At 32.1% G+C, this 21496-nt stretch overlaps 3 protein-coding genes across 6 annotated transcripts in view; 2 read left to right on the top strand and 1 right to left on the bottom strand.

Annotated features, from left to right (window-relative positions):
• Positions 1–1622, top strand: part of LOC134707837 (fibril-forming collagen alpha chain-like) — a 36969-nt gene extending 35347 nt beyond the window's left edge. For both annotated transcript variants that reach the window (XM_063567915.1, XM_063567916.1), the window contains exon 48: positions 616–1622. In XM_063567915.1, coding sequence (XP_063423985.1) covers positions 616–762 — 147 coding nt within the window. In that variant the 3' untranslated portion in view covers positions 763–1622. The remainder of the gene's footprint in view (positions 1–615) is intronic.
• A 2457-nt stretch (positions 1623–4079) lies between these two features.
• Positions 4080–18245, bottom strand: LOC134707836 (cysteine sulfinic acid decarboxylase-like). Of its 3 annotated transcripts, none has more exons than XM_063567912.1 (15): positions 18183–18245; positions 14356–14495; positions 13613–13746; positions 12150–12243; positions 11648–11738; positions 11224–11330; positions 10511–10761; positions 9902–10018; positions 9325–9389; positions 8352–8430; positions 7910–7991; positions 7302–7419; positions 6591–6645; positions 5765–5854; positions 4080–4833 (listed from the first exon to the last, which is right to left on the bottom strand). In XM_063567912.1, the coding sequence occupies exons 2-15, from the start codon at positions 14465–14467 to the stop codon at positions 4654–4656; spliced, it is 1575 nt and encodes a 524-aa protein (XP_063423982.1). In that variant the 5' UTR covers positions 14468–14495; positions 18183–18245; the 3' UTR covers positions 4080–4653. The 3 variants fall into 3 exon arrangements, with proteins under 3 accessions (XP_063423982.1, XP_063423983.1, XP_063423984.1); XM_063567913.1 differs by lacking the exon at positions 18183–18245 and adding an exon at positions 15123–15176; XM_063567914.1 differs by lacking the exons at positions 14356–14495; positions 18183–18245 and adding an exon at positions 14196–14218.
• A 37-nt stretch (positions 18246–18282) lies between these two features.
• The window catches only part of LOC134707835 (protein adenylyltransferase SelO, mitochondrial-like), a 28286-nt gene continuing 25072 nt past the window's right edge, over positions 18283–21496 (top strand). Inside the window, exon 1 of the mRNA XM_063567911.1 lies at positions 18283–18860. Within this exon, the coding sequence (XP_063423981.1) occupies positions 18376–18860 (485 nt within the window). The 5' untranslated portion in view covers positions 18283–18375. The remainder of the gene's footprint in view (positions 18861–21496) is intronic.

Genomic DNA, 21496 nt, shown 5'->3' with positions numbered 1-21496 from the left:
TAAAATTGGTATTGGCAGTTTCTTGGCTAAACATGCATCATTAATAAATAAGAGCAAAGGCTGGTAATCTAGGAGTCAGAATAATATGTCTGGTAAGAGTGACATGCCTGTTTGGGAACTTTCACCTAATGCATTAAGTGTTACCCTTGTCCGTCTGTATGTCCTATCATAGGTCTGCACATATGTCCTAAAACTGGTCTCAGTTCTCTTATTTATATTCCACTATTAAATTTTATACTATTTTCCAAATCTCTGCATTCCGTTATTAGAACAACCAGATGTGTAATTTCTCTGAAGTACAAAACTATATACATGTACTTTTTTATTTACATTTAATTTTTTAACTGAAATTCAGTCATCAGATATAAGAAGATGTGGTATGAGTGCCAATGAGACAACTCTCCATCCAAGTCACAATTTGTAAATTTAAACCATTATGGGTCAAAGTGCGGTCTTCAACACAGAGCCTTGGCTCACGCCAAACAGCAAGCTATAAAGGGACCCGAAATTGACTAGTGTAAAACCATTAAAATGTGAAAACTAGCGGTCTAATCTATATAGAAAAAACAATCATAACAAAGACATAGATAATATCATTTCTCTTTATTATTTCAGAAAAATAACCAATGGGGAGAGATGGTCTTCGATATAAAATCAGAAAGATCAGAAGTACTACCTATTTTGGACATAAAACTCAAAGATGTTGGACTTGAAAATCAAGAATTTTCTATAAGCATAGGAGAAGTGTGTTTTAAAACATAAATAAATGACATAATACATTTTTATAGTTTAATAATAAATTAGCTTGAAGTCATGGCAGTAATATTTATATGGCAACTTGGAATCATGGCAATGTATAAAGCAAAAGAAAGAAAATCATGGCAGAAATAAAATGTGTACTGGTCCCTTGATCTTGGTTTAGGTCAGGAGACCAGTAAGATTATACATTAAGATCATCTATGAACGGGACCATAACATAATCATTTAAGTGTTTTTCTGAAGCTCTTCTATTACTTGTATAAATCATGGCACAGATAATAAAAAAGTAATTGAAGATTTTCTGACACTATTAATGTATAAATTTGAAAAAATCATGGCAAGTATTTATTTTGTTTAAAATTCCATCATGGCAACTTGATAATGTGGATTACATTGCAGATATTGTGATGTGATGATTGTATGTAGGTTTCCCTTTCAATTCCGTCCAAATGTGTAAGTGAGGGAGAGAGAAATAGTAAATGTGTGCAATATTTTATTTTATAAAATTGAATTGTATTTTTAATTGTTTATATGTTTAAGTCTTTCTCAATATGTAATATTTTTTTTACATATAGGAAATTATACTACATGAAAGCTCATTTTTTATAACGAAAAATCAGTCGTGCATAAAATCAGTCGTGCATAAAATCAGTCATGCATTAAATCAGTCATGTGTAAGAACTTAATTCATGAAACATCAAAGACTTGTATGTTAAATGTGTATTTTTTTTAATATGATTACATGTTGTATTTTTATATTAACAGGAACGTTCTCTCAAGGAACTCATTTTTTATATGTTTTACAGCATCATTTTATTGCTTTATTGATAATACAGTCTATGGAATAAAATTTCATAAAACTATTTGTACATTTCTTTTACATGTTACAGGATTGCTTTCTTTAGTAAATGTTGTAGAAAATTAGCCAGTCATAAGAGGTTTAGCTAAGGAAGTACTTTTTTATTTATCTCAGTCGGTCACGGGCTGCCATGTTATACAAAGGTCCTGGGTTTCGAGCAGTTTTGTAATGAAATTCATACTCTCCAGCTGCATTATAACAGAAATGAAATTTACTGCAATTATAAAAATAAGTTGTAGTATAATTGCTTATGAGACAACTCTCCACCAGAGTACAAATGACCTGAAAATTAACAACTTTAGTTTAGGTGACTGTACAGCCTTCAACAATGAGCAAAACTGCATAACAAAATTTAAAAGTCCTTGAAATGACAAGTGCAAAACAAATAAAAAATGAAGACTAAAGGACTGATTTATATTCTTATCCCAGGAATAGATTACCTTAGCCGTATTTGGCACAAATTTTTGGAATTTTGGATCCTCAATGCTCTTCAACTTCATACTTGTTTGGCTTTATAAATATTTTGATATGAGCGTCACTGATGAGTCATGTAGAAGAAACGCATCTGGCATACTAAATTATAATCCTGGTACCTTTGATAACTATTTATATTCTAAATATAAACAAAAAGTTTATTACAGCAATAGAAAATTTAAAACAAGCCAATTTTCTGTAAGGATTACATTTACCCACCATTATAGATATAATCACTACCATTTACAGATTGATACCACTGCTACTTGACTTTTCTTTTAGGAAGTTGTCATCTAGCCAACAGTAGTTGCAATTATAACTACCAGATTACAATAAGGTTTCATCGGAATTCACTAATAACAAGAGTCCACCTCCCTGTGTCCTATTGGCTATTTTTGTATATTCCTCTCTTAGACAAAAAGTTTCCTTATTTCAAGGTTCTTATGCTTGTCTTTGATAATTGCAGTGAATATGTTGTTGAGTTTGTTCATCCATTAGTCGGTGTATCTGCCTATGCTGTATGACATCACATTATCAGGTTGAAAAGAAGAGAAAGTTTTTGTGTGTGGTGTATTGTTTGTCTGTTGTTTTTTTCTTCATTTGTAGCCATGCCATTGTCAGTTTGTTTTCAACTTCAAGTTTGAATGTCCCCTTGATATCTGTGGCCTCTCTTGTAGAATAAGGTATTCCAATCAAGTTGAAACATAGTGCACATGTTCATTATAACGTAAGCTTTTATAAACACATGCCAGATAAAGGTTTTGACCTAGATTCACTGATCACGAAAGTGCAAATGTCTTTAAGACACATTTTATGTCTCTCAATCAGTAACAGAGAAACTAGTTTGCTCACTTTTTCTTCTTTCTGTTTAATTTCAAATACCTGAATTATGTGCAAATCAAAGTACAGTATTTCTTTCACAAGGAATATGTGTGCGGGATTTCCTCGCTGTATTGAAGACCGTTTGGCTGTGTTCTGCTCTTTTGTCGGGTTCAAGTTGTCTCTTTGACTATCTTTGACACATTCCCCATTTACATTCTCAATTAAAATAGAGTTTAAAATGTTGCAGGTTTAACTGGGATTGGGATGACAACATGACCAACACTAGTTTGAGCATGTCTTGTTTAAAGGTTCATATAGATGTACGAAAATGTGGTATGAGTGCCAATAAGACAACTCTCAATCCAAGTCGCAATTTATACATGTTAGTTATTATAGGTCAAAGTGAAATCTTCAACACGAGCCTGGGCTCACCCGTAACAGCAAGCTATAAAAGGCCCCCACAATGGCTAGTGTAAAACCATTCCTATGTACATTTTTCTCGAATTTCTTCATGGACTTTTGAAGCAATAATTCACAGATTCGTTCATTGGATTTTGTTCTCAGTCAGCCTTGTACGTAATTGCGATGTTATTGTGTAATGAGTGATAGCAGCTGTCGGAATGTCATCCAATAAGTTTTTCTCATTGAAACACTTGTACCTTTATATGAAGAGATGCATTATACTTATACAATTTCATTAACTTTCCAATCGAATGACTTAGCTTAGTTTTTCTGATGAGTACCTGCAGAACAGACATAGAGTTCGCATCACTAAGTGGAGGCACATGTATGTCAATGGGAACAAAGCTTGTACAATGTGGTATGCTTACCAATGAGACAACTATCCAACAAAGTTCAAATAGAGCGTCTCAACTGATTGATATCAAAGATTTTAAAAAGATTTCTCTATCGATTTAGAAGACGCTAAATGATAAATCTAAGGTCAAGTCACTGCCTCAATTGATGGACTGGTCAATCTATTTGTTTCCAAATAATATGTTTTCAATTAAAGATTGAAAAATTAAACACAAATCCCAGCGAAAATTTACTATTCTGAGATGCAACACATCCAACACAGTATCTCAATTCTTAAGGAACATGTACCCTTTTGTTGTTTAAATGCTAAACATGGAAGATTTATATAAAATACATAGCCGTTAGTCCTAGTAGTGTATTACACGCACGTTTTCATGAGTTCAATGAAAATAACACTTTGCAATCATTGTCTACTTTACCTTCCAGTAGACTCAAAGCCTGGCTCAGAATAATTCAAGCAGACTTGACGAGGAACCTTCAATTGTAGTTAACACAATTTAACCCTGATAGTTGTGCTGTTACGATAATTCAACATTATCATATCTCAACTTCATCTGGCCCTAGAAAGAAGCAACAGCTCGAACTATCAGCTATATACTGTAGAAAATGAACATACACTACCAGTTATCTTGGAACAAGCATAGAGACCTAATAAAAAAAAGCTAATTTTTTTTGGTTTGACTATATTGCAATTTTTCTCTCAAAAAAGCAAAATACTGAAGATTAAACTAATATTTTGGATAGCTGACAGCTGTATCGAATTGACCAAATTCGGATTAAAATTTCATATCATAACCATTTCATTCAAATATAGTTTTATAATATGAATAATACAGAGAAGTTTACATTTTGAAAAACACTGAATTAACATCTGTATCTGCCTATAACTTTTGAACGAATAGATTTCTTGTAAATTGAAAACCTCATACAGTGTCTCCAAGTCTCACGATTTCTTCTACAATAAAATCCATGTCTGATTTTTCACAGATAGGATTTCCCACAATAACTCTGAAGAAATTGACCAATCCTTTTGTGGACATCGGCTGATAACCAATCATCATTGATCCTTTAAGCATCATTCGAGCTTTTATATTTGGTGCTATCTGTGAATAAAACATAAACATAAAACGCTTAATTGAAAATATTGAAAATATTTCAACATGAAAACGATAATTGTTTCAATTATCCGAATAAAAAACATCGAGTTTCCTTTTATGTCTTTTAACAAAAACGATACTTCTGATTGGTTTACTGATAGAAGATGCTGGTCCCAAACTACCAAGCAAATGTAAACTAATATTTTATTTGTTTACTTCAAAGATGCCAGTCGAGTAGCGCTGAAAATTCTGTTGAAGACCTTTATGGTAAATACATATTCAACAAAAAGTCGACAAAAACTTCCTCCTAAATTCTTTCATTTACAAGTAGAACAAAGTAAAAAGCAGTTTATGGTCCACTCTGCTCATCTTAATACGAAAAGATATTTATTGCGGCTATGTGTTGACTACAGATCATTAAATGAAAATACCATAAAAGATGCGTATCCGATACCGAGAACTGACGATAACTTTGAGTTTGTGTGGACCTCATCAAAAGACCTCGATATGGCTTATCATCAAATACTAGCAGTACGATATGGCTTATCATCAAATACTAGCAGTACGATATGGCTTATCATCAAATACTAGCAGTACGATATGGCTTATCATCAAATACTAGCAGTACGATATGGCTTATCATCAAATACTAGCAGTACGATATGGCTTATCATCAAATACTAGCAGTACGATATGGCTTATCATCAAATACTAGCAGTACGATATGGCTTATCATCAAATACTAGCAGTAAGGGGACTTCAATTGCATATTACAGTATTATATCTTGATTACAAAATTAACATTATTTTCAATGGAAACCCTTGATCATCGTTTGAACTTTAGATTTCCGCCTGTTAATCGATAATTGCATCGATAAACGAATAGCAAAAACAAATTGTGAATTCAAAATTACTAAAAAGGAGTCACACAGTTTACCTTTGCCACTTCTTGCCACCACTCTGGTGTTTCTTCTTTTCCACGTAGCCGTGGTGGAATGTACCAAAATGAAATGTTTGTGCACTGATACTGAAATATTCATATTTAATTCAAACTATTAAAAACAAGTCTATTAAAAAATGAACGTAAAGTGTTAACGTTAAGAGCCAATGTCTCTCTTTAAAAAAAAGTAGAAGCTCACATGCAGTTTCAATACACTAGAAAAAGTGTTTAAATCCTTTTTTGTTTCCAAACGTTGCAGATTAATTATATCGGACGTCCAATCATTGATTTAAAAATATATATAATCATTAAAAACAGTATAAAAATTAAATCAATTTTTAAATCGATGAAATCAATAACTCTTTCTTTTATTTCATGCCAAACTTTATAATTAGAAGATATATGTTTGGGGATGTCATGCGATCTGCATTTTAAAGAACTTTTGCATCATCTCTCAAGTAATCCATTTGTGTAGCCTGTTGCAAGGCAGCATTTCTCTCCTGTTCATTGTTTCCCAGAGGCAGTCAAAATTTTTGACTTACATACTGGTCGTCCTGCCTTACAGAACTTATTTATTGTGTAAATTATTAATTTGACCTCATCCTAAGATACTTGGATACACTTGAGGTTAAGCTATCAACAATCTATTAATCAATTATTATTGGTAGAATGTATTCGGTCAAAGTTATATCCATATCAATACTTTTGAGTTGTAGTTTGAAGTTACTAGTAATGAAATTGCGATAAACCTCATCCTCCAATTATTTTATTATTTTCCGATTAACAAATCATTATAAACTTAACTTCAATCTAATTGATATACCTCAGGCAAAACTAAACGAAATCCTTCTGTTGATCTAACTTTTTCTGTCAAATATCTATAAGTAAATACGGTTTTCTATGTTTAATTTGATATTATCGCAAGCTTTTAGTGCAATTAGTTGTCGTATAGTGAGCTATAAATGCCAAAACGTGCCAAATGTTAAACAATATTCAAACTAACGGACATATTCATAATTACAACAAATAACAACAACAAAAATATAACAGACATCAACCAATAACAACCAATGGATAACATATTCCTGACTTGGGAAAGGCGGGTGAAGAATTGACAAGTTAAAATGTTTGTGAACCGTCAACCACCGCTTTTCATGGGACAGTGGTGAAACAGCACAACATAAGAAAAATCAGTTAACATCAATTGGAACTGGCTTGATTCATCAGATTGACACGAAGTACAAAAAAAACCTAACAAATTACACAAATAAACGAATGTAAAATACTCGAAGTTTATAAAACTTTAGGGTCTGGAATGCTGTTGATTGGTTCTGATGGACCTCTGCGATAGCATGACCCTAGGAGACATATTGGATTTCCATGATTCATAGTCATATGTTGAACAAAAACTATTTTCTATTCAGACTAACGTGAAAGGAAAAGTAAAAGGACCAGTGTTCGTGTAATTGAAATATTTATATGGCCCTTACCAAGCCTACTCTTTTACACATAGAGGTTGTAAATTACAACTTACTTAGCATTCTCAAATGCCTTTTCAACTCTGGCAGCCATTGCTTTGTCACCACGACCCTTCCACATTAACCATACTTTTAAGACATCATTTTTACGACCACATTGGACAGTCCTGTCCCCTGAAAAATACCTGCTATGGAATACCGGTTGTCCGAATTGAAGTATCAAATAAAGATACATCTTTTCAGTACAATTTTTAATGATATTGTCAATTGGACAAGGGGAAATATTATTCGCCGGTATTTCAAAATTAAACTCAGCCGACATACAAAGTACTAATCAACTAGTTGTCCAATCATGGGACAATTTTTTGTGTGTTTTAGATTTACAAAAAAATGGTCTGGAAAGACAAAGGTGACGTTTGGACGCATGCAGGGCCACTTTTTTTATGGTGTTCTGTAACCTGAAAAAAGAGTATTGTTAGCGTGGATGATTTACTTTATCAAAAGTTTTAGTTACATATGTATTATCATATTGGTATTTTTTTAACGAAACGAAATTAAATATGCTATTGCCTGAATTTCTTATTCTGATATTTTTTTAACAAGCATGAACTAGTTTAGCACTGTTTTAGTCACTATTACGATATTTATGATGTATACTATTTACCTATATCATATTCTGTGTCGTAGAGTTTATCTGGTTGAAACAGATACTCTGCTCTATATGCATTGCATTTTTCTAGAAAACCCTATTCAAAAGACAAAGTATTATCAATTATATTATTGTCAATCTGGTATTTCTTGAATAAACAAAATTATTACACAAACCAGTTACACAGCTTTGAACTTCTTTCCTCCCTTATTTAGAAAATTGACAAAAGAGGTTGAAGGTCTAAGACGAAAATGCAAGATAAATTTTAAAAATACAAATATTTTAGATACTGAAATAGGACAGACTTCAAGTTAAAACACAAATAATGGAAACATTTGGAAAGTGTCATTTTAATCAATAATATATTCATCTTTGATTTTCAAATTCCATGAACGAAAAATGTGTTCAAATTATCCATCCTATCTCCTTTTAAAAATTATGTTATTTGTTAAAATACCTTTTCTTTCACAACTAAAGCAGAACACTGAATGCCAGCCCCGGACATTTTGTGAATATTCCAGGCTACAGAATCTGATCTATAAACGAAAAGAATGAACATTTGTATTTTTGCATTTGAAGTAATAAATCGAACAGAAAAGATGACGCTATGTAAGCACATATATACTGATTTTAGTATTTGTAAAACGACCATTATGGTTCACTCTGGTCATCTTAGTACAAAAAGAGATTTATTGCGACTATGAGTTGACTACAGGAAATTAAATGAAAATATCATAAAAGGTGCGCATCCGATACCGAAAACTGAATATAACTTGGAAGTTGTGTGGATCTCAGTAGACCTCCTCAAAGGTTTTGGCTTATCATAAATATTAATATTCGTGTAAAAAGAAGTTCACTTAAAATATATTATTCTTATATTCTAATAGATTGAGCGTACACTACAGGAAATCCAATGGCAAGACAGCTCTAATTTGACGAACGTCACGAATTATGTAAATGTCATACATGTACTTTTAATGCCCCACCTACGATAGAAGAGGGGTATTATGTTTTCTTGACTGTGCGACCGTCCAAATGTTCGTCCGTCCGTTCGTTCGTCTGTTCGTTCGTCTGTTCGACTGTTCGTCTCGCTTCAGGTTAAAGTTTTGGTCAACGTTGTTTTTGATGAAGCTGAAGTAGAATCAACTTGAAACTTAATACACATGTGCCCTATGATATCATCTTTCTAATTTTAATGCCAAATTAGAGTTTTGACTCTAATATCATGGTCCACTAAACAAAGTAAATGATAAGGCGAATGTGGCATCCGTGTACTATGAACACATTCGTGTTAGAATATTAATTTAAACTGATGAGTTAAGTTGAATGTGTGGAACTTCGTCATATGACTGAATATCCTTACTTACATTAGATGGAAAGATTTTCATATTAGTTTTGTTTAATTATACAGTTTTTAAAGTACATATTACCTCTCGACCCCTTTCGTTAGATGTTTTAATTTATCTGACAGCATAACACCGCCTCCCCAAGCAGCCTACAGAAATAAGATTTAACAAATTAGAATCATCTTGCAGAATGAATGGTATAACTGTCGATAACATTCAAACCGAGTGCCTGTTGCAAAAGTAACATACAAGAAAGCTGACAGTCATATAAACACCCAATTTCAGCAGCTATATAAGGGACACTTATTAAATTTAATCGAAATAGGAAAAAACATTATATATAACCTTGAGTTATAATATAGAGTTCACCTTCTGCAACCGTGCTTAGCTTTTGGCGTACTAAATTATAATCCTGGTACCTTTGATAACTATTATTTATTATCATTCTTTGAATCGTATTTTGTCAGTTAACTTTTACCTGGGAACAGTATATCTAGTATATATGTTCCTGATTTTACGTAAAATAATATATATGATTAGAAAAGTGATACAAACAACGAATATGAAAGTTACAGTTAAATATTATATGTTTTTTATAACAACTTTTTTCTTTGTCTAAATTTGTCGTAAGACAAATTAAAGTAAAACAAAATGTACTTACATCTACATGCATCCATACATTATGACGCTGACAAACATCGGCTACACCCTCCAAATCGTCATAAGCACCAAGCACTGTAGTTCCACAGGTCGCCATAAACATGACGGGTGTAGTTTTCTTAGTAATGAGAAAGGTTTTTTGTAATTTTATTTGTATGAGATTACACACGAGCTTTCATATGAATTGCACTTCGTACTTGATCGTCATCAGTATGTATCAAAGGCTATCTTCGAAATTGGAATGGTAAGGTATAACAACGTTAACTTTTCAATTTGGGTTTACCAAAAGTAATTTCGGTGGGTTTTTGATATAAAAAAAAGAAGATGTGGAATGATTACCAATGAGACAACTATCCACAAAAGATAACTATATATGGAAAAGCTTCACATACCCAATGCTTTCAACATAATTTGTAATACCGAATACAAGTAACGCTTGCATGACTTATATACCGGTTCCTGTTTCACTTTGAATTCTCCTGATTAAATCTGGTAATAATCATAAAATTATGATAAATTCAAATAATTTTTAGAAAAAGAAAAATGGATAAAAGTTATAGAAACTCTTTGTTATTTTTGTAAGTACATGGTATACTTCATATAAACTTACATTTTGTTTACATTGTTGTATTTTGTTTTCTAAGTCATCTGGTTTAACTCTGCCTTTATCGTCAGTTTTCACTTTTATTATACTATCTGTCCCGAATCCGAGAAAGTTCGCACCTTTTGCTATAGAGTAGTGTGCATCCTCAGATGTCAGTAGGACCATTGGTTGAATACCAAATACTCCTTTCTGTTTAAGTGTTGGATCGTATTTGAGTTTAGCTAAATGTATAGCCATTATATTGCAGAAGGAACCTCCTGAAACACGAATTCACAGGTATGATTAAGTAGGTTATTAATTTAGAGCCATAAATATAGGAAGATGTGGTGTGAGTGCCAATGAGACAACTCTCCATGCAAATAACAATTTAAAAAAGTAAACCATTATCCTATACATCAAAACAAAAATGAAAATTGATAGGGTTCCGGATTGGAAATTGCGCAAGACGATTGTACTAGTACTCGCTTATAAGATTTATAACATATCAACACACCTGCATAAGTGAACTGTTAGATCCCTTCAATTAAATAACGTAAACGTTGTTACATATATGTACATTCTTAAAATTGGTACAATTATTTTGTTTATAATTCTGATTTCAATTCAAAATTCAAAATTTAAATAAATTGTGTCTTAGCCTTTCAACATACCTATAAAAAGTCTAAGCCCACCAAGATGTAGTAAGTTGAATTACAATACAGAAATAAATAAAGTAATACCTGGACAAAAGACACCTTCGCCATCTTGGAACCCAATAATTGATGATAACTTTTTAAAAATATAGTTTTCTAACACTACCATTACCGGTGCAACTTCATAAGTGTGTCTGAAATAGAAATTGGGATTGAGAAGAAATAAGGAGTCAACTATGATTAATAAAAAAAATATTGCCAAAAGAAAAAGACTAAAAATGAAAGAAATATGAAAGACAAATCAGTACTTTGAACAGATCACTGAAACTAGAAAATCAAAACAAAGTACTGTAATTCAGAGCTATTCGGTTGAACATGATCTTGGTTTCTGAGAAAATATTATATAGGCCTACTAGTAGTTTTTTTTTATTATTCATAATCTTCTTTTTTAAAGATAAGGAAATGCGTTTTTAATATCTATAACCAAGCCAACCACATTTCGAACACTCACACATTACAATTGAGAACCTCAGCTAGCCATGCTCCAAATAGACTGTATGGATCAATTCCACTGTACAACTGGTTAAAGAAACGAGGATGACCTATAAAATACACATTATTATAATCATTAGTACATAATTTATATACTGTATAAATGTATTATCGTACCAGAAATTCACAGATCAGTGAAAAAAGAAAAAAAAATCAAAACAATAAGCGTTATTTTGCGAATCAAAATAAAACGTTAAATATACATGACATACATGTACATGTAATTTGATTTAGTAAGCCATCCTCCAGAGGCAAACAACAATTAGAAACAATTCTTGGTAAAACAGAACAAAAAATGAGGTCTTCAACCATTCTCCTCGGCATGAGCAAAATTAAGCTGAAAGGCGAACAGGTTAAAAGATATAAAAAATACACACTTAAGTCGTTTATTATCTCAAATAATACAGTAAATTGCATTTTTTTAAATGGTATTTGGTATGTAAATTTTAATGGTACGGTACCTGAAACAACACTACCATCTATCACTCTCCTTCCTAATTCCAATAACTTCTCACGTGACACAGGTTCTTCATCAATTTCTACGTCTAAAAATTTCTTTAAAGAAAAAGCGTAGAAAACAAAAAATCAACAAACAAAAACGGAAGCCTTTTACACAAAAACTCTTCCAGACTATTTATATAGATCTAATATATATTTTTAGTATAATTAAATTACATTACAGTCCAAATAACTAATACTGCGCAATAGCGCTATTGTACCTAATCAAATGGAACAGACTGATAAATATAGGAAGATGTGGTGTGAGTGCCAATGAGACAACTCTCCATACAAATAACAATTTAAAAAGTAAACCATTATAGGTTAAAGTACGGCCTTCAACACGGAGCCTTGGCTCACACCGAGCAACAAGCTATAAAGGGCCCCAAAATTACTATTGTAAAACCATTCAAAATGTATATATTAATCAATTTGAAACACAAGATACAAAAAAAAATGAATTTGCAATCAATATCATTATGATAAAATTGGATCAAATATGACATTGGCGTGTATCACGAAAAAGAAAATCTACGGCTGGTCTAGTTGTTCCTTCTTAGTTAAAGGATGTTTAAGGGAGCTATTAAACCAAGAGTTCTATCTAATGAAGTTGAAATCATCCCTTTGTAAATTTTACGGACACCATCACGAGTTGGTGGACAGTTATGGAATATCCGTTTCACAGATGATATCGGATATGTCGTAACTTCAATCCTGTTCCCTTTTCACGAATGTGACCTTCCGAATTAGACTATTTACCAGGTTTGTAATATCACGAGCAACACCATGGGTGCTACATGTGGAGCCGAACCTGCTTACTCATCCGGAGCACCTGATATCACCCCCAGTTTTTTGGTTGGGTTCGTGTTGCTTAGTCTTTACTGTTGTTTGTTTTCTTTTCTTTTTTGGACATTGCGTTGTCACAGTTTATTTTCGATCTATGAGTTTGAATGTCCCTCTGGTATCTTTTGCCCCTCTTTTAAAGTTTACAGTAGCATTCAGTTATGTGTAGCTTGCAATTGAAATGCCAATAGTTTAACTTTATGTTTCCAGTTTGAGAAAAATATCCTTTATATATCTTATGCGAATTTAAATCTGGAGAAATGGTGGCAAATTTGCTTTGTGTTAATTTAGTACTCTTCACTGTCATGTCGTCTTTTAAAATTGACCTTAGCTGATTTTAAATGAATGTTCATTTATATCATATAATAGTTCTTATCTTTTTTACGTAATTATACATCAATGACTATATATATCATAATCAAATTCTATAAGACGTTATCCCGATTTCGATTGTAATATACAAAGCAAGCAAGCAAGCTATCCAAAGTTTTGCGCTACATGAATTACAATATTAGCTCTATAAAACCATCAAAAATGTTATCAACAAAGTTTATGTTTTATAATAGCCAAATATTTCACTTACTTGCAAGTCTAAAGGTTGTCTAAAGTTGATTACTTTGGTGTTTGGATCTGTTTGTGGTGTGAGAGCTTCATCTTGAATCAGTTTACTAAAATCCTTTACAAATTGTTGAATTTCTGGTTCTGCATAACTATAATCTATAATGCGTAAACTGCCATGTAATATGATAAACGCATAGGCTTTATCATTTAAAAAAAAATCTATATAGAATTACTCCGCTGAATGTAAAGTGACTTTTTCAAGTAGGTAAAATCAATGTACGTAAAAGCTTCGAAAAGTGAATTAAAAGCAGTGACTTCAATGGAGAGTTGTCTCATTGGCACTCATGCCACATCTTATAGTTGTTCCATTGGCACTCATACCACATCTTATAGTTGTCTCATTGGCACTCATACCACATCTTCTTATATCTATAAACCTCCGTAAAATATTCGGGGCTCCAGTATAGAAATGATTCTTTGTTGAAACTGTTTAGGAATGCAATTTATTCAGACAAAAGTAATCAATACCATGACATTCCATATACCATTAACGTAAACTAATCAAATTTTCTCTCGTGTAATTGTACTGCTTTTTATATACTCACCTCTTTCATCCATTATTGTTTGAGAAACCAAATTAGATCGACATATCATTTTTTTTTTTAATTTTCAGCAGAATAAGGCAGCTGCCTTTAGATCAGTCTGGATAGCGTAATTCATGGACCTATTATTTTATTGATCTTTAGTCCATGCAATAAATAATACCTTGTGCTATAGACTTGGAAGGGGTCTGGCTCGCCATGTTTCTGTATCTGAACAAACAAGACGAGTGCTTGCTATACAACTGTCTGGTTAGATTTGGTATAAGCTTATGCATAACCCATCTGACTATAAACAAATGTTATCTGTAATTCAAACAAATATAATGAAACATTGTACTCGACGACATTCAATTAGAAAAAAAAGTTGCTTCTAACACAATGAACAGGATATACAGAATGTGTGCATGTAGCTTTGATAAAAACATTATCTTTAACTGTTTAGCTGTTCATATAAAGCTATGTTTAGCTGTTCATACAAAGCTAAACAGTTTTGAATATAAACCACTGCCAAATTCATTCCTGATCTTGCAATTATTTTGCCATTTGGTTGAGATCATGTCATTCATTTTCATTAAAATATCTTTCGATTTGGATTTAGTGTTATAAACTTGAGCGTTTACCGAGAGAATTCAAATAAAATGGTATCTTCCTCTTATTATAAGTGTAGCATCTAAGCAAGGTTGCAGTAGATTTTTGTAAAATCAACAAGTTACATAATTAAGTTTCTTGTCAACTGAAGGAGAGCTGGACTCACTGACAGCAAAAAAAAAGTGCAGCTCAAAATAAGCCACTGAGGCCAGTGATAGACAAGTCCGACACCTAGCACTGGTATCATCACATTAGTTTAAAAGACTTCATGTCGAAAATGCTTGACATAAAGTACCAAGCATAATAGATTTGAAAACTTCGTTCACAATTTAGGACACCTACCTTTAAGTTTCTTTCAATTCAGGTCAAACATTTTATCTTCGTTATTGACTTAGGTAAAGACTGAACTAGATTAAGCGGGTAATTTGAACGATACACTGTCATAAAAGTCCATTTATAAATAAATAAGTAAAACTCCATTTTCCTCTTTTATTATTTCACGGCAGTGCTTTTAAAAACTTTCTTTAAAAATCTTTACTTTAATTCATCATACAAGTAACATAGCCAGGCATATATACTTCCAATTGCGTACTCTGGCGTTTTAGCATGATCATATTATTTATGAATTAAACAGATCACCAGATTTTGAAACGAATGAAACAGTTTAAAGCCGAAGTTTTGAATGATTTTGGAAGACCGAATCGAGTGTTTGTCCAAAAAATATATATGAAGAAAAATATGTTCCCTATTGGAATTTTTGAAACTAACATTTACAAAATAACGTCAGCCAATCAAAAGACGCGTTACATCCAAAATTAAATTATATAGGTTTGACATATTTTGCCGAGACGCTTTATCCAATCAAAAATATTTATAAAACATCAAGACTGAACGAATTTATATTATATTCTTTCTATTTTGAGCCTTCAACACCAAGGACTTGTATAGTAAGTCTAGCTATACTGTTACAAATCCTTGGAGCCACATATTAAATTTATATAAAGTTGATTAATTTCGTATCAGATCCATTTAGTATTTGCTCTTGCTCATATGATAATAGAGTCAACTTATACATTCAATCATTTATTGTACTGAAATTTTGTTGAACTTTTGTGCATATCATATCTGTCTATATACACCAGGGTCACATGCAATCTTCGGAGGTTATTTTACTGATAACTTAAAGTGAGTTCATATCAAAATACGCACGAAATAACGTATTCTTGATGATCGTACTTTGACCTATAATGGTTTACCTTTACAAATTTATACTTGGATGAAGAGTTGTCTCATCGGAAATAATACCACATCTTCTTATATCTCATTACTAATCTTTATTGCAAAATTATTGCTGTGCTGTACTAGTCCACTTGTTTGTATAGGGACCAGCTGAAGCCGTTTCTGTGCATGTGCGGGAATTTATCGCTGTGTTGAAGACCAATTGGTTGTGCTGGTCTGTTTTCTGGTCAGGTTGCCGTTTCTCTTTGAAACATGTACATTCTCAATTTTCATTCTCAATTTTATTGTTCTTAATTTGAACATACGTGTAGAAATTGTATTAATCAAATTTGTAGATCGAGTTTGATTAAAATACGAAGATGTGGTCTACTACATGGTGAGGATTTAAGCAACTCCATCATGACAAAATAAGAAATATTTCAAGCTAAAAACAACAACGGATTGATGTATGACAGCACAACAGTTCAACAAACGTATAACAGACATGCAACACCCAACGACAACCACTGAAATACAGGCTTTTGATTTGATACAGGCACATTAAAGATTGCATATTTTGGCGTTAATATTGATTCACTTATAGGGTCTTTACACCGGAAATAAACACATTTATTCAAACACCAGTTGTTGGCATGACACGGGTTATGTTCTTTTCATATATGTAATATGATGGTATGATACTAAACCCCTAACGGGAAGGATTATGCCTGATGTTCATATGATGAAATCATAATCTTTCAGTCAGTTTAACTGAAGTCTGGAGCTGGCATGTCAGTTAACTGCTAGTAGTCTGTTGTTATTTATGTATTATTGTCATTTTATTTATTTTCTTTGGTTACATCTTCTGACATCAGACTCGGACTTCTCTTGAACTGAATTTTAATGTTTCAACAACTGAAACAAAAACAAATTGTAAAAAACAGTCAGAAATTGCTTGACTCGTCAATAACAAGTAGTCAACATGGTCAATAGATTGTGTTCTCCCAGACTATAAATTTAGCTATCAAATAAAGTCAATACACATCCAACGAACGTATGATACATACATCATATAAAGCATGTATGAGAAAATAATTACATTGTGCAATTTCATGTTATATAGGTACATAGTAATATGTTCGAGGGCCAATTGATTGAAATTTTTAACTCAAATGTCCATCTAAATATTGAATACAAACTAAACGATCGTGGCAATAACAAATTGTTAAATTTATTAAATCGATAAATTCCTAAAACTCGACGCGATCATATTCCATCATACCGAAAAAATACTATTATGTGTCTTGTAACCTTTTCAATGGTGTAATCATCGCTTGAATCTATCATATCGATTTATTAGATATTATTGATGCTAACGTATGTCTTAAAAGATAGAAAGCCGGTTGATTGATTGGATTAATCAATCATTAAACGTTCTAAACGATTAAAATAAATCGATACAACCGTGACCAAGACTGTAGAGGCTGTCATTAAGCCATACAACCTGGGATCCTGTCATCGACGAAGTCATGCCTAGCTGTGACTAAGTATTAGTTGGACTAACAAGCCGTAGTAGATAGATCGTGACCATTAAAAACTAGAAGAGCTAGTTTATTGAAATGATCTACTCTTATTCGATCCGATAACGATTGATTACAGTCAGTAGTCTGAGTCTAGACAACACTGAAGTCAACTTGTTAAATTGTTCAACTCTAATTCGATAGTATCGATTGAACAGGCTTACTCATCGATACGTAAAATTGATCGTTTCGTAACAGTCATCGATACAATCGAGATGATTGAACTGAGTGATCGATAAGTAAAAAGAGATCGACTGATTCGTAAAAGGGATCCATGTAATCGAAATTCTTACTAATAAGAAGACGGTCGGTTGATTTGATCGATCCAACATCGGCGTTTAGTTTGATAAATATTGACTAATCAATTATACATTTGTAGATAATGTGGACAAGTACTGTTCTTTTGTTTACGTGCAAACTGCATAAATTGATAAAATTAAACCAAGGATTTGTATAGTGAGATCTCACTACAAATCCTTGATTAAACGAAATATTTCACAGAGATTTTCAAAGTCTGAATATCTTCATTAGTTCCTAATCAGAGTGCACAGGATTTTTCTTCAACACTTATTGTCAGGAATACATGAATGTAGTACTAACTTACCTGCTGTATTGTTATAGTTTAGTTCCAAAATGAAAAACTTTCCTCCGGATATTTACTGGATCAATTCCGATTTCAAACGGGAGTTTAGAATTTCTTAATTTTATTTTATGATTATCTCCCATGAAAGAAGGAGAAGAGAAAGTTGCATAAGTTGATACTGCTTTGATTCTGAGGGTTATGCTGTTCGTTTTTAATGTTTAGACGTATATTTTCTAATTCTATCATCACAAGAAACGGTGATTCATTTTCATTGCAAACTTCTTCAGTAAATACACGACCAAGTAACTTTTTGAAATGTGGTTGTCTTGTCATTTGGAGATGTGCTGCATTCCTGCATAGGAAAACTACAGGCATGACAACTCTAGAAACGTTGAACTTTGATAACTTAGCCTTAAGATCCCTCCCTATCGATACAGTAACTGACAATTATGTTAGATCTGTAGCTGGGGCTTGCTTTTCAAAAGTAAAGCCAACTCCAGTAGACAAGCCATCACTAGTTGCAGTTTCCCAGCCAGCATTAGACTTGTTAGGTATCCCACCATCAGAAACAAACAGGGATGATTTTGTACAATATTTCAGTGGAAATAAACTGTTACCTGGAAGTGATCCAGCTGCACACTGCTATTGTGGGCACCAGTTTGGTTATTTTTCAGGGCAATTGGGAGATGGGGCTACAATGTAAGCAATTTATTATGAACATCTTACTTTCTCTATTAAAAAGTATTAAGGACCTGTTTTATACATTAATAGTAAGGCTGGCATGCATGATAGAACAATACACATAATGTATTTGCATGTTATTAAAACAATTGCAATAAAATATAATATGGTCATACATACCTGTGCTAATCAGCCCCTCAAGCACAGGTACATGTATGTACATGTATGACCTTATCATGAGAAATTAGTGGATCAGCTACATGTATATTACAATCTAGATACTGATAGAGGCAGCTACATTGTACATGGTAAATCTAAATTGACCAGATAATTTACTCTTAAATAACAAAATTAAACAAACATTTTATTACACAACTTAATACATGATTCTCATTCTCAATAGTACATGTGAAGGTGTGGTATATTTATTGTATATCTTAAGGAGGTTTATAGATGGTTAACAAATGGTTAATTTCAATGTACTATCATATTATATCATGGCATTTTTCATATTGCATGTATTACATGTATCAGCCCTAGGTTCAATATCAGCCCAAGAGCCACATGCATATGGCTCAAGGACTGATATATATTGACCGAGGGCTGATAATACATGGGATATGAAAAATGACATGTTATAATCTTTTTTGATATGCTTCCATATTGGAGAAAAATAACAGATTCATATATTGATACTTTTACGTGGTTCCCAAATAAAAGTTCAAAGATTGAAATGCTCACAGACGTCGGACCCTAAATTTAGTACATTGGATTTGAAATCTTTCTATCATATGACTCAGCAAAGAAAAATATTTTAAAATGGATGAAAAGACAAAAATATATGAAACTTATAAAAACAATGAAAAATACATTTATACAAAAATTTGTTATTTTTTTAGTGGAAGAAGACGTCAAGTCTTCTGAAGACTTAAGGGGCTGACCCTTGGCATTGAGTCTCTGTATTCCGCATTCATTTCGTGTATTACAATTTCAAAACAACTTAGATTCCTCACACCGATTTTTACACAGGATTAGGCATCTGAATCATTTAATTTGTAAATCATGATTGTAAAACAATCACTATCGTAAATATGAATCTTTTATTTATGTAAATTATTAGATTTCATCTCATCCACATGAACGTTATTTGTTTACTTGTAACAGGATGTTTTAACTGTAGATATTTGTATTACGCATGCATGAATTTGGTATTGGGACAACTCGCCCTGTTTACAAGTTCGCCCTTGAAGTTACGAATTTGCAATCCTGCAGACAAGAAGATTTTGTTTTGATTTAAATAAAAAGGATATATAAAGTGTTGTCTTTATTCATGGTTTTCCTTTGTCATGTGAATTAGATGCCCTTCGTAACAAACATCCCGTTTCAGGGGTCTCCTCCCGTCCTCCCGTTTAGGAGAAAAAACTCCCGTGTATGAAATATTTCATGAATGAAAATTTTCAGACGCCATATTTGATCATTTCTTACTACTGTACGGGTGTAATTGACACCTGTGTTAAATTTTACCTGAACATCAAAGAAGATGTATAATTATATGGCTTCACTTGACAGCTTGGGTGTCAAACATACTGGTAATCAACGATGTTTACCTCCGGCTAACTGCCGTTGTGTTAATCAAAACGATGTGTATTGGGAATATTGAAATACTTTTTTGTTACTTCCCTTTGTTTTAGCCTGTTTTCAGTTATTTTGCTTTTAAAAGTGTAAATTTTAAGAAGACTATAAATGATTAATATTTTAATCAAATAATCATAGAATGATGTTGATTAAACGAATTTAAATGATTTTGGACAAATAAAAAAATTAAAATTTATAAATTATTTTAGCAATCTAGACCTCCTTTCAAGGATTACATTGAAGTTTATATGGTAAATTTGTTTCTTATTGATTAGAAGTTAACATGCAATATGTACAACTAGACTAATAAAAGGTCTAGTAGTCAGATTTATAGATTAATTCCTTAGTAAAATCTTAAAATTTACTTATGTAAATGATAGTATATATTAGATTTTATTGTGTAAGCTAAGAAATAGCAAGATATTTTACATTGTATTTAAGTCTTTTTAAGCTTTCTACAAATATGACTTTCATAATGCTTAAAATCCATGCAATACTAGTGTTAGTGTGTGTTATTTTTTTAATTAATTTACGATGTTGCAAATATACATGTGGAGCTTATTTCTTTCTTATTTGTCTAAACATTTACAAATGATAAGGAGATGGAGACATGAACAAAAATATATACAGATATATAAATATAATGATTTATTTGCAAGCAGTGAACAATCATTTGTCAAAAACAAAACAAAACAAGAAACAGATTCTTCTTCTTATTTTATTTTATTCAAATAGAGAGTCAATAAGGGAACTATAAACATTACAACTTGATGGAAATTTGAAGAAAAAACACAATTTCTACATCATTTGGTCACATTTACGACAAAATTTATGTCGATAAAAAACATGATGTTTTGACCATTCAGTACTTAATAGATGCATAGTTCTTGGGGAAAAGTTTCATCAAATAATATGAATATAAATGCCTTTTTTTGTGCTCATTTTTTACAGTGGGTTGTGATGATCTTCCAGTTAGGTTACCCTCATTTGGAGTGTTGTTCCCAACCTGTTAAAGGTCC

This window comes from Mytilus trossulus, chromosome 2 (assembly GCF_036588685.1).
Source record: "Mytilus trossulus isolate FHL-02 chromosome 2, PNRI_Mtr1.1.1.hap1, whole genome shotgun sequence".
Taxonomy (NCBI): Eukaryota; Metazoa; Mollusca; class Bivalvia; order Mytilida; family Mytilidae; genus Mytilus; species Mytilus trossulus.
Note: the sequence above shows the minus strand (reverse complement) of the source record. Positions and strands in the feature narration are given on the sequence as shown.